The sequence below is a fragment of the Colias croceus genome, chromosome 21, assembly GCF_905220415.1.
Source record: "Colias croceus chromosome 21, ilColCroc2.1".
Taxonomy (NCBI): domain Eukaryota; kingdom Metazoa; phylum Arthropoda; class Insecta; order Lepidoptera; family Pieridae; genus Colias; species Colias croceus.
This window is the reverse complement of record NC_059557.1, coordinates 6,293,379-6,312,746: the sequence shown is the minus strand read 5'-3', so window position 1 is coordinate 6,312,746 and position 19,368 is coordinate 6,293,379. Positions and strand designations below refer to the sequence as shown.

Below are 19,368 nucleotides of genomic sequence, written 5' to 3'. Positions count from 1 at the left end.
GTCTACGGTCCCTTGAATTAGTGAAAAAATCAAACTTAGGAGCCAAAGCAATCAAAAGATACAGCCGTTTAGGCTGCAAATTTTCGCAAATTTCGACATCCGCAAGGGAACCAAAACCTACAGGGTACTTTTCGTGAACACAGACACTTGAAGTTTGGTACGAAGCAACGACTTATAGCACAAATAAGGGAAACATTGAAAAAAATAATCATTTACAGTTAAAACATATGAAAAAAAAAAACAGGTTAATACGGAACCCTCGGTGTGCGAGTCCCACTCACATTTGGCCAGTTTTTATTAAATAACTATATTCGTAAATAAATAATTTATTAAAATCTATTTTTTATTTGCATTTATTTGATAAAATATCACTCAATACACTCTAAATTCCTTTTCTAAGCTGGTGGACGCAAACTGGTCCACGTGTGGACGCAAACTGGAATTTTTGGACGCGAACTGGGTAAAACGCCTAATTCTGCTATTTTTCTAGATAAATAAAAACCACATGATATTTCCAACACAATTGGAAGTAAATCTTAAAATAGACTATGTAATGAACACGTTACATAAATTTTGCGTAGAAATTTGTTCTGGAACATTTTTATTTTCTCCTTCAAACTTTCCAACTGCACTAAGTGGACGCGAACAGGCGCAATTACCCTATCTCCTCACCAGCATTCATATGAAAGAATTTACATACCGCTCGACTTTACAGCACTATTCAAAGCAAGCATCTACCAAATGAATAGTCACCAAAAATAGACCCCTAAGCTGTGTGACGTAGCTTGTTAAGCCAATTGCATACAGTCGGCGCGACGAGCGAAGCGGGCGTGTCCGTTCCACAGAAACACGTGTAGTGTACACTCACTTAGTGAGGTGACGACTGAGCATAAATATCACACTACACTTTATATTTAGCCGCTCAATGAGCCCTTTAAATGTCCTTACTGATTGATGTGTGGAGTGGCCACTCGAACGCTTTTAAAATTATTGACAATGGTTTAATAAGAGACTTATTTCGAGTACCGGCCGCGGCGGCGCTATTTCATTATAGTTTGCCCTTGTTAGGGCGAAGTGCGAACTAAGCAAAGATATTCTTTCGATAATATTAATTATATATAAAAGTTTATGAGCAAATTATCGCTTCCCTAGAAGGTACCTGTTCACTCTACGCTTGAAGACATGTCCATGACATGGACATGTCCTACTGTGTCTGGGTCTTTATTAGTTATGGGGGGAAAATCTGTATATCTTCTCAATTTTAATACCTTTTATATCTCTCTTTATATATATTTTATCAAGCAGTTACATATTTATAGCAAGCTTTTATTGAAGCAAAACAGAAAATTTCAAAACAACTTATAAGTCAAGATACGCAAATAATATTTCTAACATAAGAATATACACACAACATAACGTATTCATAACAAATAATTATAAATTATAATTTATCATAGTTACATTACACATAAAACATAAACCGCACACACGCAGGTGGTCACCGCTCTCGTTTTCCTACTCGATATGAACACATGTTTCCCTTTATAAAAAACACCATAAATAAAAGCCCCTAGATATTTATCGGCCGTAAACCCATATGTGCTCGAACTTTCGATACGTCACGTACGGGGGAAGTTTAAAACTCACTTAATTACACTATCAACAGATTTCATTAAGATTGACTTTCACCTTGCAAAACATAACATCCTGGATTATTATTTAGTATTCATTCGGCCCGTGAATACAAGTTATCTTCTTTATTTCTGACACATCGCTCATAAGCGAAAACTTTCGACTCTACGCTTATTTTATTCACACGGTTGAAGCCTTACACTGCAACATAATAAAGCCCAAAAAATCGTTCATCGTAACTACATTGAAACGTGAAACTGCGAGTTAGAAAACAGACCCTCGGAAACCTTACATATGCCCGAAAATATTCCATCGAGACCAGCAATTTACTAACATCCCAGTACTGTGAAATTGGTAACTTAACACTCAGACTGACGAGCTTTCGGCTTTCGCTCTCTAAAAAACCGTTTCTCGGAATCGTGTCAGAATGCAGCGTTACAAGAACTTGAAATAGTTTAACAGCTCTCATGCTATCCGGAGAATCCTTATTCCTTACACTTTGTAAACGTTAGTTTTTACGCCGCTTGGCGGAGAGATGAGTCGTGTAGTGTTATTGACAGTTAGGGGACTATTTTAAAAGACAATATTAGTTTAGAGTTAAATTTAGATATGGGTACGACGTTTTTAACGTTGTTTTCCAGTTATAGATAATATGTTTGAGTTAAGTATTTCGAATTTCATTAACAATGAATATCCAGCGAAAAGTTAATTTCAAAAGTAGCTATAAAATATATGTTTACCTACATAAATCTTGCTTTTGTGAATTTATTAACCAACAAATTTACATATATCGAATAATATTAAACATTATTAAAAATCCTATATTGAGAATCATATTAAACAAACAGTTTCCCTCGGGCGATCATTAACAACGTTCACGCAAACAATCCGTGTATAAAAACAAACGAATCCGTAAGTTGATATTCAGTTATTCAATATCTCAATCCGACGGTATGTCACAACAAACACTCACATAACCAAATATGTACACTGCTGACGGTACCGACACCACATCGTCTCCGTACCGTCAGCAATTACACTCATGGAGCGTATCAAAACAAACAATCGTAACAGAGACTCGTACGTTTTAAATTACAATTTACGATGGTATAGTCCAATTTTACGATTGATATAATAGAGACAGAAGTGTGACATTTTAGGCGTTAGTAACATTCTGATTTCACAATTGTTGTGTTGTATGGAAGTATAGGCATCGTATTTCGATTTGGATTGCATTTTTTTAACTCTATAAATGTTCGGTTCTTTAATTCTATTTTAAATAGAGAACTGTGTTGAGATTTAAACTTAAACTTGATAAGGTATTAACTATTGAAATAAGACTTTAGTATTTTCAAAAACATCTCACTCAGAACTTCAATTAAGAGCTTATTTTAGCCCATACAAACGCGATTTGCGTTTGTATGCGTATAAAACAAAATACAATAATTGTTTATCTCCAATCAATGGACATTCACCGTCGCGCCCACCGATATCTCGATGCTATCTCCGAGGAGGTATGCAGCTCGCGAGCCGAGAGCAAACCTGTCCATTTCTATGGAGTTCGATTGTAAGACATTCACGTCGCAAAAGTATGTCGCCTGACCGGAGCAGAATAATTTCTACATTATAAAGTGTAAGTACTTTCTTCTCGGTACTTAAATTAAATTTTTATTTGTAGTTTGTTTGTAAATTGTTGCTTAGTTGGCTAGGCTAGATAGGAGGAAGTCCACATAAATTGTTGAAAGATTATAAAAGTTTTGATTTTATAAAAATAAAAACGTTTTCACTACATTGCAATTATATAAAAACAAACGAATACAGCATAAAATAGAAACTGTAAACTATGGTTATTAATTTTTAAACATTTAGAAATACTTCACCAAAACACTGAACCATAATTACACCCCAATTACTATTTTCCTCTTGATAATTATACAATTAAACATAACAAATGTACACACGTTGTAAATCCGATATTGCATTACACAATATGTTCAGGATATTGCGTCGTGTTGGTCTATCCGTTTTCATCACCGCACCTATGCATGTGTGAGACACCAGTTTAATAGATTAAAGTGGTGATAGACCACTAACTGACCGCTGTCCGACATTAATTGCCACTACACATGCAATCGCTTCTTTGTGTGAGTTAATAATTCACTTACAAGTTTCGGAGTTCGGACCTAAACTGGCTCCAAGTGGGTTGGTGAAAGTTTAGTCTTTGTCCAAATCTTGTAACGGTTATTCGTCAATCACTCAATACTTATGAATTGTTTAAACTATTTTGCAAAAATAATATATTCGAAGTAGTTACCTACCTTGTTTCTACCTAATAGCAACTTTATTGTTTAATATATAGGTACTTCGCAAAGTATATAATATATGCCTTTGATTGCTAGGTCAGAACCTGCTGTCAGCATAGCTTTTACAATACATGTTAAGAAAGCTCTCTCTGGGTGGTCAAATATTACACTGTTACAATAAACAAAACTTTTCAATAACAATCATCGGGACCACTCCAACTATTATTGAAGAATATCACGTTCAACACTCAATATTGTAAGCGATAATCACTCTTAGCGGCAAAAGAAGTCAAACATCCGTTATCTCACACATCGGCCGGGCTAGATTAGCAACCCGTGAATCAGCTCGACTCGCCCATTAACATAATCCGGCTGAATTACAAAGATCCCCGTCATACGCTCCCCTCTATCTCAAATGCAATCTCGGTGTCTTGGGACTTGGGAGTTGAGCTTACTCCGCGAATATAAATAGTGCGAAATATAAGCCGGCGGTGTATTCGTTGGAACATAGGTATCGCATTACGTGAACCGCCTGTATATTTAATTTAAATTTTGCTATTTTAAACGTTGTGTGTATGTAACAGGGACACTATTAGGACATTTTGTACGAAATTAACTGTATAATACAATTCAATTTTTGTGCATGTTGTAAACAGAATAACAACCATTTAAAGGATAAAAAATACAATTTCAATTACATTAACAATGACTGACAAATAATAGAAAAAATAACAAGCAGGTACGTGCACAGCTGCTACATACATTCATTCTTCAAAAACTATTCATCAATCCTCCATCAAAGTGTTGTTGAAAAAATCCCTCTTGAAAGGACCGTCGTAATCAATAGTAACAATATCGTGCACGTATTAGATACCACGCGGAGGCGGACAAAAGCCACAACAATACGGCGCATGTCAATGAACCGGGATTGCAGTATCCACTGCTGACTACACCACAGCTACAGTAACCCGCTTCCTAGTCTACCCTCATTTTAACTGGATACGTGCGCGGCAAGCTAACCACACCACCGCTTCGAATACGACCGGTGTACCGTTCGTTCGCAGTTAAATTGGGATCATATCTTATAATTGGAAGAGATGCTATATATTATGTTTCAAATATATCTTATGCATAAGAACGAAGTAATAACGGATTAATAAAGTAATCGACGTTAGACTAAAACGAAGCCTATGATATCAAATATCAAATTGGACTACTACCTTGATAGAGCTATATTTACGATCAAGTTCAAATAACCTGTACAGAAAATGAACATACCAAAGCAAGTGAGTAAAGTTCAGGTAATCTTAAACGCGAATAGTAAACTCGTGATTCAATTGCAATTCCGAATAGCAAATCTCTTGGTACCTACGGAATACTAGTAAACTAATACCCATCCGATCCAATCTAAAATTAATAGGAGTATCGCTTTGCATCGCAATATTAACTATTAATTCCTATTTACATCTAGAACTGTATCCACTTGTAGATGATAACTGATGTGTGTACATTTAATTGAAACATCAGCGAATACATATTGCACTGTCAACTAACTAATGGAATACGTTTATTTGATATGTGTTATGGCTTTGTTACTGTTTGTTTACTGGAGGAACGTAAATAAAGATTAGTTGCCAGTTTGTGATAATATTCTAGATACTAACAAAAAAAATACAACCATAAAAGCAGAATAAAAATTTTCTCAAATCTCTTTCCTTTACCCTGTGTAATATAATATACGTTCTGTTACAATAAAAAGACCCTATAATTAAACATTAACAAAAAAACGTTGGTACAGGTAACAAGAAGACAACAATTAAATAATTACTATTTCAAAAGCATCAGGTACCTTAGGGCTTGGAGCGATACGGAGCATATTAAGATGATGAATTCATAGCATCCTACGACACTCGACAAAATCCGATTTTCATAAATCAAAGTCCTCAGGGATTAGGCTCACACCTCACAAGGCATACTAAAAATTCAAATCATTTTACCCGAGCTGTTTATACAGAGGGATAAAAAGAATCTTCTAGGGCGAATATTGTATAGTTCAGGAGTATTTTCCACGCTGACGCCCTTCAGGCTCAATTTAAGCTTCACGCTCGCACAAAGGAGTTAATTTTATTCAAGTTCCACTGTTATCCGGCTTACTAATTGACTTTAACCGCACCTTGTTTGCCACACTTAGGCGAAGTTATTCCTTGTCATATTAGAAAAATAACAATAATGAACTCGATGGAATAAAAAACTGACCAAGATTCCATGAATTTTGTGCAAAGATATTGTTAATAGGTAAACACATCAAAAAATATACAGGTACAGTTTTTAATGTTCCACGAAAAAAGGGTATCCGATACATTCTGAAATCTGAATAACACTTTAGAAACATTGGAAGATAGAAAGTATCCTTTTAAGTACGTAAAAAAACATCCTCGTATAAGACAGGTGAAACACAAACCCCACACAGCTACTCTTTACTACACAACCCGAGTTGTTATATCAAAGCAAAAGATACCTAGCCGTCAGCACGCCGTTAATTTCTTTCATATCAAAGCACTTCATTAACACGAATTTATACAAAGCTTACGTCGGTAATGAACAAAGTTTCTAAGACAGCACTAGCTTCAGGACGGGCAAAGTGGTTCATCGGTGGAAAGTTTAATGACTTACCACCACTAGTTAAGTTTATAACGCGGAAGTTTCCGTTCTCGAATCACGTTACATTAGCATGCAACACATTGCGCGAGGCTATCTTTATGGGCTTAACTAGTTTAAGTGCCCATCCTGTTATAGATTTCAAAGCATTAACCATATTACGATCGAAGCGCAATTATTCTATTTAAAACTCGGATTAAGATACGGCTTATATTTAATGTTCGGGTTGTAGTGTATAAATTTGAAATTTATAACTCAAAGCACAATGTAATTTCTCTATGCAGACTTTGTTACGTTGATAAGCAAAAAACCGTTTCGCTACAAGTACCGCCATAACATTTCCAAGTACCCGCATTTTATCCCAGATACCTATCGCCCCTATCAAGACCATTCGGTTCGTGTGTGCGATGCGCATTGGACGCGAATTATGTGACCATTACTTTTGTGTACGATGTCGATACGACAACCGCTCGTACCATAAAATTCTACTGACCTGCAAACCACATGGGGCCGCTTTTTAATTCTATCGAATTTCATAGCCCCGAAAAAGTTTTACGTACATTTGTAAATCGAACTGTCTACACATGTTATAACGTATGTTTACACTGCAGAGTGGATAACTGTAAATATAAATAAAATAGCATCGGAACATACGTGATCTTGTTTTATTTGCATTTATATATATACCAGCAACGGTCACTAAATAAATGGCACGTGAGAAGTAAATCCAAATGACGCAATTTTAATGCACATTCAATTCAATTCCATTCACTTTACTGAAACAAGATCGCGCAAACAAAACTAGTGTTTATCGAAAAACAATATGGATTATATCGGCTTGAAAATTGAAAGCGTTCAATGACGTAAGCGTTAAAACGGAATCGAAATAAACGAAATTACACAACAGTTAGGAAGGACACGCGACAGCCGCATTATAAAGGATTATTGCCCCTGCACTTGTGAATGCACCCTTGGCAATGCCGAGACGATTTAATAATAAATGGCCTTATGCCATTGAAAAAGGGACGCGAAAGAAAACTTGCATGTGAGGACATATTGGAAGAAAGGGCGACCACCCTTCGTATATTACTTGTGGGATTATCGATGTATCTCTTTACAAAGCGTTAGGTTTCTCGATAAGCCGCCATAATCTTTACGATTCGTTTTGTCTGAAGAGAAGATCCGCATGGTGAAATTGTGCTTTTGTCTATTTTTTTCTACCACTCTGGGCTTAAAATAAAAATATTCATAAAAAAAAAAGATCCATCGAAAGTGTTTACTTATATTCTTCAATTACAGACACGAACCACTCAAAATATTAACAAGTGGACAACTCAAAACATGTGGTATTTTTTATATGAAAAATTCCTTTGTTATCATGAGTAAGCGGATTTTTTTTACATTTATATATTGTTTAGGAGTCGCTTAGATTTCACAAAATAATTTCTATACAGCTGAAGAAAATGTAGTCCCGTGGTCGTAGTCGCAGATACAAATGTTGAAACGAATGTAAACTTCAAAACTCAATAACTATACCCTAAACTTTCCGGATGAGTCACGGGTTCAGACAAATGATATTCCTTCGACCAGGGGTTGTTATGTCAATTAGTACATGTCAGGATTTAATGTTGAACCCGCCGCGTTTATGAGTAACCATTGTCTTGCTGAGTAACGTTAAATGGAGGATCCTGCTAAGTCACGAGACAAACTGTACCAACTTTGCTGGTTACCTACTGTCAATATTTTATTTAAATGAATTCTGCTCATTTAAGCTAGTATTAAAAAAGAAATAGAAAGAAAAGAAGTTCTGGAGTGTATAACTCCAGAACTTCTTTTCTTTCTAACTTTTTTTTCGCACTAATGTCTCCGTTATGGCGGAAATCTCAAACATTAAGTGCAAAATTTATTCAAATTTTCCATCAAAAAACACGCATGACACATACCTTTGGATACAAATAGCCAATAAAGGATACATTAAGTTGAAAAAACACGAGGTATACACATACAGTATCAAAGGTAAAAATGGACGCGGCAATAAAAACAGTGAAAGATTTCTATTGGATACTGTTTACAAAGGCTCGCTGGAGGGCAGTATCTGATAAGGTAAAGCGGGTGCGCCAATAACCAAGATAGAATAATCCGATTACCGGCCACAATGAACGGTGGCCGGCTTTACAAAACTGCGGGGATTGGGGCCTATCTGCCCGATATATGCTTAAGGATTTGGGATACGCTATCACTGTTTATGACACTCATTCTATACAGTTCAGCATTTCACTCATTTGTCTAAAGGTTAAGCCAAACCATTGGAGATTTTTATGAGCGGTATAACCTATAACTAGCGACCATCTTCAAATCTTTATTAAAAAACTAATCGTATATTGGCACCACCACTATTTATAATCTTAGTAAATTTTTAAATAAAAATCTACCTGTCATTTTCAAGGAGCACAGCCACAGCACAGCCAAAATTTGAAGGAAATGAGTCATATGCTATTCAACAGACGATAAAAACTGTAGATTAATAATTAAAAGTCACCTTAATCCTATCAATGTCATAAACGTACGAGTGCTCTGCAGGCTTTAATCCGAACACGAAACCAAAATCTACCCTATATCGAATATTTAATAGCAAGTTTCAAAAGCAGCACACGGTTGGTTTATAGTCGGTATTTGACAAATATTCGTCTGTTAAATCAGAATGTGCCTTACAAAGGAAAATATTTCGACGCTTTTGCACTTTTTTGAGCGAAAGAATCGTGTGTACTTTGTGTGGAATACGATCATACTATTTCACATCTCTCGAGGCAAGCGATTTTATTACGGTCTTTTTCATATTATAAAAAAAAAAAAAAAATCCTTGTTTTAATGTAAATTCCTTGCCAGACAGTGTATCAAAGGATATTTGAGAAAATACATCACGTGTTAAAGTGAGCCTCAGTTTAAAAGCGCTTTGGCTAAAAAAGATAATTATTGATTACAAGCGGTCCGCCCCGGCTTCGCCCGTGGTACATATTAACGTTTTCTCTACATAAGAACCATCCTCGTACTTCAAGGAATATAATAAAAAAAGAATTATCGAAATCGGTTCAGCCGTTCTCGAGTTATGGAATTACAACGAAAAGTGGCATTGATTTTTATATATTAGATTATCGGGTCTTAAAATAAAAAATTTCAATAAAATCCACTAAACTATGGTACTTATATTCATCTGATATAAAATGAAATCTATTCATGAACACTGGTTAAATATATTTACGACTTAAATCTTCTGTAAGAAATTTTCTTTCCCCACATTACAAACCCCTCAGACAATAAATTTCAACGGTGTCTTATAAGATTACTCAAATGTTATATTTCGTAAATAATGTTTTATTTTAGAATCACTATAATAGCTATCTTATTTCTCGCCAGATAATCGAGGGTGTAAACTAACAAGGGAGTAACGATATTATTAACGGCCTGTCAAAAATATATCCCCCTAATACCGTTTGAATTATGTTCGGCACAATTGTATAGTACGTGATCAATAAAGTGTTGTAATTTTCCGGTGTATTTATTTCGCTTTATGGCAAAAATCGTGACACAATTATCACGCAATAGTAAATCTATACATCTATACAAATATTATAAAGAGGAAAGGTTTGATTTTTTGTTTGTTTGTTTGTATGAATTGAATAGGCTCCGAAACTACTTGGCAGATTTGAAAAATTCTTTCACTGTTGGAAAGCTACATCATTTCTGAGTGACATAGGCTATATTTCATTTTCAAAAAAAATAGGCATCCTTACTAAAATTACGATAACGTAATCCAAGGTGTGAAAAAAATATCAAAAAACTACCTTACATCGCGTGCGCTGCGAAAACTGTTGATGATAGAACAAAATGATATACTACATTTTTTTAGAACACACCATTGTCTACAAAAAATCAGCGGCAGCATATCTCTAACTATTACAGTCATGTCACAATAAGCGTTTTTTTATTGAAAAAAAGAAATTAAAATACCACCGCTACAAAAAGCTCTTTATTTGTACCTTGGTATTAACCCTTATCAAAATAAATGATGTATTATTTAATATTATATAATATTTTAATAGCCATAAATATTACACTGTTTTTAGCTTTGTTGATTCTACACGTTGGGAAATGTAATACTTATAATAAATGCGAAAGTTTGTGAGGATGGATGTACCTACTCACTCTTTCACGCAAATACTACTGAAGATTACATTGAAATTTAGTATACATATATAGAGGGTAACTTGGATAAACATATATGTATATCCCGGAAATCCCACAGGAACGGGAACTATGCGGGTTTTTTTAAACGCGGGCGAAGCCGCGGGCGGAATGCTAGTAAAAGTATATTTTCAGTTTTTACAGTTACTTTAAATGAATTAGTTTTTACTTAAGTAGTTATTATTGCTCATTTATAAGCTTATTATATATAGATTATATTAGTTAGGTATAACTACGTGAGTTCATAAGTAAGAATACATTCATTCTATAACTTCAGCCACCGTCGAAGCACATAATCGAATAGTATATTTTCAGTTTTTATAGTTACTTGAAATGAATTAGTTTTTATTTTAGTAGTTATTATTGCTCATTTATAAGCTTATTATATACTAGCTTCCGCCCGCGACTCCGTCCACGCGGATGTCGGTCTTCGCGTGGATGGTTTATTTCTCCATTTTGAGTAACTCTGACAATGACATCTTATAAATATCTATCTGACCCAAATACGGCTAGGCCTATAATAATACGCAACGTGTGTTCGTGGTTCTACAGAACAACGTCTATGGATAACTGAAAAATTAAGATTAATTTTTTTCTACGTATTTTTCCAGGATAAAAAGTATCCTATTTTACGCCCAGGATAATAAGGTAGATATAATTATACCAAGTTTCATCGAAATCGAACCGGTAGTTTTCACGTGATGTCTTCACATACAGACAGACAGACAGACAAACAGACAGACAGACAGACAAAAATTTTTTTAATCACATATTTGGGTTTGGTATCGATCCAGTAACACCCCCTGCTATTTATTTTTTCAATATTTTCAATGTACAGAATTGACCCTTCTACAGATTTATTATATGTATAGATAGATTATATTAGTTAGGTATGTACGTGAGTTCATAAGTAAGAATACATTCATTCTATAACTTCAGCCACCGTCGAAGCACATAATCGACCTACTCTCATTTCAAACTACCCGCACTTCTAGTGAATTGCAAGACATTCAAAGCACTAAACACTAAAACGCGAAGCTAACTTAACATCGTCCAATTACATTACTAAAATGTTGTTTCTCGAGAGCTTTCGACTTCCTCTAATATAAACATCAGCCATTTCCACGGTCCCATTACTGCGGGACACAAGAACGTCACACTGGAAGAGCGTTTTAAGATTCTCTTAACATATTCCAACCAATTACGAGAACGACTCGGAGCTTTGCAGGGACAAGAAAAATACTGGAAATTAATGAATATTTAAAAATGTTACAAAAGCCATAGAGTCGGTTTTGCTTTGCTTTGTTAATTTATTTTTATTTTCCTTTTGTGAGGGTACTAGAATAAACCTAAATGTGGCAATTTAGATTTCTTTCAATCTGACAAATGAGTACGTATAAAAATGAATTGTTATATAAGTGTTTTATCAATACCAATCGGGAAAATAGACAATACAAGCTTATTATAATATGAACAAAATAAATACAAAAACAAACACGAAAAAATAGTAAACAATTCGCCTCACGTTTCCCACTTCGTCTTCAGGACGTAACCTCTTCAAGCAGATGCTTCGTAAGTACCGTATAAGCACTTGGTTAAAAAAACAACACTTGTTCTAACATCCTGTCAATTAGGAAACATAGAAAAAATGCACTTTTAACATTGTATATTTAAAAAACAAAAATACGTAATCTGTTTAGATGCTTGTGAATGAATTGTCATGATACGTATAGGCATGTATGTAATAAGGTAACTAAAAGACGTTTTTAATAAACTTTGCGTGTCAAATTATCATATCCAAAATATAGCTGTTTATCATGTCTTTCATTCGAAGAATTCGCAAAAATTATGTTTAACAAAACGTATCTTGGGAAAACACAATTTGTACATTGGCAAATTACAAAAGCGAACAACACGCCACGTTAATTCTACTACTGTGCAATTTAATGGAAAATATTTTGTGAGAATATTTTTACTACCTATTCACATATTTCATGTTTTAGGTTACTCATACATCTATCGTTACGTTTTACATCTCTACTGCTGAAAGTATTTGAATGAAATTGAATTGAATACAGATCCTTGAAAATTGACAAGGGCTTCATTTTGACGTAATAATGAGACATCGTGAAGTGCAGGCGAGCGTACCTAATAAAATAGTCACTAAACTACTATCGGCTGATTAACTGAAAATTACCTTCATGTAAGTCAAGTCACTTTCCGTAATAGAAAACTATTTATTTCATTCTCATAAAGGCCGGACGGGCTGTATAGTCGATGATTACAATCGAAATGCCTATGTCAGTCATTACAGGCATTGTGCGGGCCAATGTGAACGGCCTACATAAATGACTATGAGTCAGCTCGGTAAGCCATCGTTCAAGACTCTTTGTGACGCCTACATCATGTCACTTGATGTTACCTATAAAAGCTATATTGAATATCTCATTTTATTACGGTGACCCCGCCCGCCGGGCAGATGTTTTCACTATTTCCTTTAATGCTACAGTGAGAATTGCCAATATGTTGGATAGTTTATTAAATGTCTTAACGGGTTGTCTTCTATGTGTACTAAATATGTCAAATTTATATGCGTATGCTAATGTAAAACAAGTCACAGTAAATAGTATTAAAATATTTCTTCGATGTGAAGCAATTTCTGCCTACTAAAAAGGCGGTAGTAACAAGGGGCATCGTCGCACAAAATTAGGTTAAACAAATAAATAAAAGAGCTAACATTGCGATCACGTTTCAACATAGCAATTTGGACGTGATAAAAACGCTACGTAAAAGTAGAATGTACTGCAAGGAGCAAGTCGGTACATAACTGTTTTTTACCCGTTAAGCCATTACGGCGGAAGACATTAGGCACATCAGCTCTGTCACTATGAATCATTATCGCATTTTTAGATCACGCAAAATGACAAAATTATGTAGAGATAATCGGAGTAAAAACCTTTTAGCACCCAACGAATGAACACGAAGATGTCTAGACTGAAAGTACTCATTTTAGGTCCTGTCTTGAAGCAAAAAGAATAATAGAAAAGGCTGACATTTACATCTGTTTTCTTTTTTGCGAAACATTCTCAGACAAAATAAATTTCTCGTAGATAAAAGCTTCTTGGTCCGCTCCTGAAAATTAGCGATAGCGAACCGAGATACAGTTGTTAGACTAAAAGTAGTGGTAAAGAATATGTTACCAAATTGTATTAGTTACATATTACTTATTTCGTTAAAAATTAATTTCTCATGTTTTCTCACCAATACAAAGCCCAAAAAACAAATTTAAAGTAGAAGGTGTGACAGAAAAAGCGATTGAAATCATCTTTCTGTGTTAATGTTAATTTAATTATACACAACACTGAACAGTGAATAGACTGAATACCACATGCCAATGCCTTTCAACATTGTGTCTTCTCCATACAGAAGAAGCCCCAATCACCCTCAGTTACATAGAGTCACGTTACCCAGCTATATTAAGGCACAAAAGCCAGCCAGACATCGGCTGCAAGTCGACAAACAAAAGCTACATTCCGAATAATACACGCCAATTCGTCTCCACTGATTTACAATGCCATGAATACATTCGTAAACAAAGCCCACTTCAGAAGTATGGCCCGTAAATCGCTAGATACGCGGGCCGAGTTTAACGGGCATAAGTAACGTTTTGTAAAGCAAGCAATTACCATAATTACGCAATGTTTTCACTCGGCTACGGTCTACGATGGGAACATCGAACTTGGGCAAACGAGGACCGGTTCTGGCAAAGTGGATGACTAACGCGCTGTTGCACGTAGACTCCTCGATTAGACGTCGTTTAAAGTCATTTATAATGTTGGGTAAGGTGATACCAAGTGTGGTTTAAAATGTGACTGTTTTAAAAATAAATTGACTACAGTTAACGTAAAGTCGAGCAAAAGAAGATTAGGACTGATTTTAAGAATACAATCGTTATTTATTTTATCAAGTAAAGCTTTTACTTTTTCTTATTAACTGAACCTATTAGTATTTTATGCATTTTAAGTAAACGAATTAACTGAAAGACTTGAACAAAAAGTGTCCTTGTCGGAAATCACCCCTTGCGCCACTTTTAACGCTTGATAACAGCAGTTTCATTGCCATTTTAAAGTAATATTACAAAATAATAATGGAACTATTATAGTGGCGTAATATTAATTGTGTTAGTTACGACAAAACACCATCAACTGTGCGGGAAACGGATACAATATTTAGATCAAGGACAAAGTTTTTACACCATACAATAAAATTGCGTTAAAAATAATTACCGACTGCGGTGGAGTTTCTTCCAATTAACTTATAACATCGGTATCTTCATTTATTTTGGTTATAAAAAATACACATCTATCTATACCAATAATAAAATTGGAGTGACTAACCGATTTTTACTGAATGTGTTGCTAAGCTCAAAGCATGCTCAAAACTCAAGATCCGATTTCGTTAATTCTTCTTTATAATATAATATTCCTTCCTTTATTATTAAGAACGAGGATGGTTTTTCTGGAGAGAAAACGTAAACAAGTACCACGGGCGAAGCCGGGGCGGATCACTAGTTCTAAAAGATTGCACAAAGAATTGGCGACGTTTTATAATCTACCAATTTTTTTATTCCTTACAAAACTTATAATATTGTAATAGTAAAAGTGAAACACAGGAAATAATAAATTGCCTCTAAAATACCTAGTTGGTTCTAGTTCTCATCATTATTAATTATAAAATACTGAATCGAAAGTATTTCTAGAAACATTGAAGAAATACCTTGACCTAATTAGAAAAATATAATTTAATGAAACTTCGCGAAACAAAAGGGAAATGTAATCATGAACTGTGTACATTGAATTGATTTATAGTTTTGTTTTTATTTTGAGTGCATTTCAAGGTATTCGGTGCGATTTTTTCAAAGATGTCTTTCTTGTTCAAACAGAGTCAAATATTAAAACAAATTAGGTATTAAAAAACGAAAACAATGTTCGATTTCGTGATTCTTCTTAAAATTAAAAAAATACGAAGTAACAATACATTTTCGTAATTTTACGAATTCTATGTACTTACTATCTAAATCACCATTTACAATACCTTCAAGCAATTTCGATAAATTTGTGTATAAACTAAAGCGTGATTTGCTTGCAATTATTTAAAACAAATTAATACCTAAATATATCAAGTAGAAAGTAGTAGTTTGGGAACAAAGAAAAACAATACCTACCTACAATTAAATATTTTAAAAACATGCAAATACGGAACGCGGATGATTAGCGATGCAACCTTCTAGGTATGTATTTAAATTTATCACAAACGTAATTCAGTTAAAACAGGCTTCCGTATTAAATTATACATACCTGAACCTGACTAATTATTATCATAATGTTAACAAATATAATATATTTAAACATTGATTACTTTCACCGTCTTGCCGCATTCTTAATTAACTATTCGCTTCCTAAAGTAATTTTCAGCTGCGGATTTCCTATGATGCAGGCGTAATTGTAATTATAATTATTGATCCATAGTTTATTGGAAAATTGCTTACGAATAACATTCGCTCGTTTCATGTATAACAGCAGTCTTACTGACTTCCTACTGGATATATCCACAACCAAACCTGACTGACAAATATTGTTTGAATGTAATAAGTCTCTGTAAATATAAACGTACGTACTTAAATCTCATTTGGTACTTTGTATAACGCAATTATTCAGATAAGGCAAATATTTACCACAAAATCTCAGGTGGAAAAACTCCACTTTAAAATACCAACCTTCCTAAACCAAGCATTTTAATAACAATAGTTTTAAGTGCGTTTGCATAAAGTATAATGCCGTTAAGACAATGAGAATACCTTTCTTTTGTGAATCATTGTATTTTATTTGATAAGGCCTTTGTTTGCAAGGCCAGGCCTCTTACCATTGCATTATCTAATACTACGATTATCGCCATTTACTTTACAAAATACCTGTTCTAAAATATATTTCAAGCAATTATTTGTATAGGCATCAAATATTAAATAAAGAGCTTTGGTCATTTATTTACGCGATGGAACATGTGGCTCTATTTTGTCAATGAATGCAATTAACATTGAATGACAATTGACAATTGACAATTCAGTGTACCTACTTGTAGATTTCTTACATCAAAATAATGAATTTAAAACTACCTTCTAAAATACATTTTCTATAAAGAAATGATACGAATCGAACAGCTACATAAAATAATTTTTAGTCTTTAATTTTTTTGCTAGTCCGCACACAGTGACCACACTGTTATAATGAGGATGTGATCACATACCGTGCATGCCAATAATGATATGTCCAACATGCCGCTTATTGTCCCAAGCATGATGGAGACAGATCGCAGCAAAAAAAGATTAAAAAAAAAAAAAAAAAAATTTTTTGTAATCTACGAGGACAAACAATCAATACAATTGCAATGGTTGAAATTTATTTTATGGGAAAATTAACTTTCATGATTATTAATCCTATGAATTTATGAAAAATTCTATCACAAAAACATGCTCCTAATACAATGTGCTCACAATACTGATCATCAGAAATGTATTGTGGGACAGGGAGCGAACTGAGAAATACATACAACCAAATTATGTAGTTTTACTCTTTCTTTTCCTATCTGTCCTGATTGTACACCTATATTAAAGTTAAATGTTAAATAAAAAAATAAGAAAAATAGAGCCGGATTAGAGCACCATCACATCAAAAGTGTATGACTAAGAAGATCAAAGACTAGGAGGACTAAGGACTACTTCCAATAATTAAAAAAAACATCTTTTTGATATTCTTCTATAACATTGACATTCAAATACAAAGCAATAGATATGTAACGATACATTATTGTGAACCTTTGCTACTCTTTCAAATATGTATATATAAATAAATCTGAACTGGTTATTTTGAATGATATACAACAGCAAGCTATTTCTTAATCTATATACCACAACAATAATGCTATTAATGTCATAATAATGAATAATGAAATGCATTAAATGTGCAAAGAAGCAATAAACGGTGATGCTGGATGCACATTCCACTAATTAAAATCTTCTAATATAGGTAGACTGATTCAAACTTTTGGTCTGATTAGTTTTATTACAGAAGACTAGTAAAACTTTTAGAGAATATGAGATACTAAAAAAATAAAAACACACCGGCCGAATTGATAACCTCCTTTTTTTGAAGTTGGTTAATTAAATATCAAAGTGCGGGTGGGACATATTGAGTATCTGCCTAAAGTATGCAGCCTACTGTTCCTTGTTTATTTTGGTTTAATCTTTAGTTTTCATTGAGTTTAAATTCATCAATAATTAAAATAAATCTACATAGCACAAAAAACTAGAAATGTTCATTAACTATTTATTTTTATTTTTAAGTGCTTTAGCTCAAAGCTTCATTTTAATACACTTTAGTACATTATTAACAACTTATTCCCAGGTACTTTGTAAAACTATATAGGTAGATGAATAGTCAGAAAATGCTACTTTTCCAGATTATTAATGAGGTGATTAATGCTAATGCAAATAATGTTAAAGATCTATACATTATTTCAATATAAGATTATTGTATTTGACGCGAAAATATTTACATAAATTAGTTTTAATTTTAATGTTTATTCATAAGATGGTTATAATATTTTAATAAAAATTAAATAGGTCATGATTATTATTTCAAAAAAATGCTTGTAATTTTCTTGTTTTTATTTTAACAACAATAAAAACAATTATTGTCAACGTAAAATAGAACTTAATTACGTTATATAGAAATTTAACAACCGTTTTATGAATCCGAATCTACCGCCTCTAATTTTGTACTTGCCTCACAAGTCACACCTCTACCAGAGAAAGAAGGCATTTAGAAATAAACAAAAAAGTGACCTCTAATGTACCTACTTCTCCCGATATCGCCTTACCTTGTCTCCGGGGATGTTTTTTGACGACATGATGAAACGTTTTTCCCGATTCTGTGATTCGATGTCGTCTTACGGACGATATATCCAGAGAAAGGAGCTCAATGTTGCAGCCGCAGATCAGCATACGACACAAAACACTTCACTTTATCAATCACTCGGCCATCATCACTGATCGAAGGGTGCATTAGAGCCACAAACACAATAAACGAGCCATATTTTGGCTTCGTAATCAACACAATTGCCCATTGATATTCATCGATACAAATAATTTTTCATTCCACTATACACAAACACAGCGACTAACAGAACCGAAGCTGACTTGATTGAGCTTGACAGAAAATGGCGAGGGATGGCATTCCCCTCCCCCCCCACTGTCCACCCCGCGCATGCCAGTCACTTTAATAATTATTGTTCTAAAAGAGATACCTAGGTGGCGTTGTTATTAACGTTTGTTTTTGCCTTCATGCTCAGTGTAAAAATATAGACTGACTGTAGATGGCATTATACTTAATTTTACACACAGATTTTACCACACAAAGCTACAATAATACCACAGATAATACAATAGCTTATAGCTAAAATATCATTTACAGTTTCA

At 34.0% G+C, this 19,368-nt stretch overlaps 1 protein-coding gene across 1 annotated transcript in view; it reads right to left on the bottom strand.

Annotated features, from left to right (window-relative positions):
- LOC123701201 (ubiquitin-like protein 3) overlaps window positions 1-19,125 on the bottom strand; it is a 139,540-nt gene extending 120,415 nt beyond the window's left edge. Inside the window, exon 1 of the mRNA XM_045648600.1 lies at window positions 18,771-19,125. Coding sequence (XP_045504556.1) covers window positions 18,771-18,800 — 30 coding nt within the window. The 5' untranslated portion in view covers window positions 18,801-19,125. The remainder of the gene's footprint in view (window positions 1-18,770) is intronic.
- Window positions 19,126-19,368: the final 243 nt, after the last annotated feature.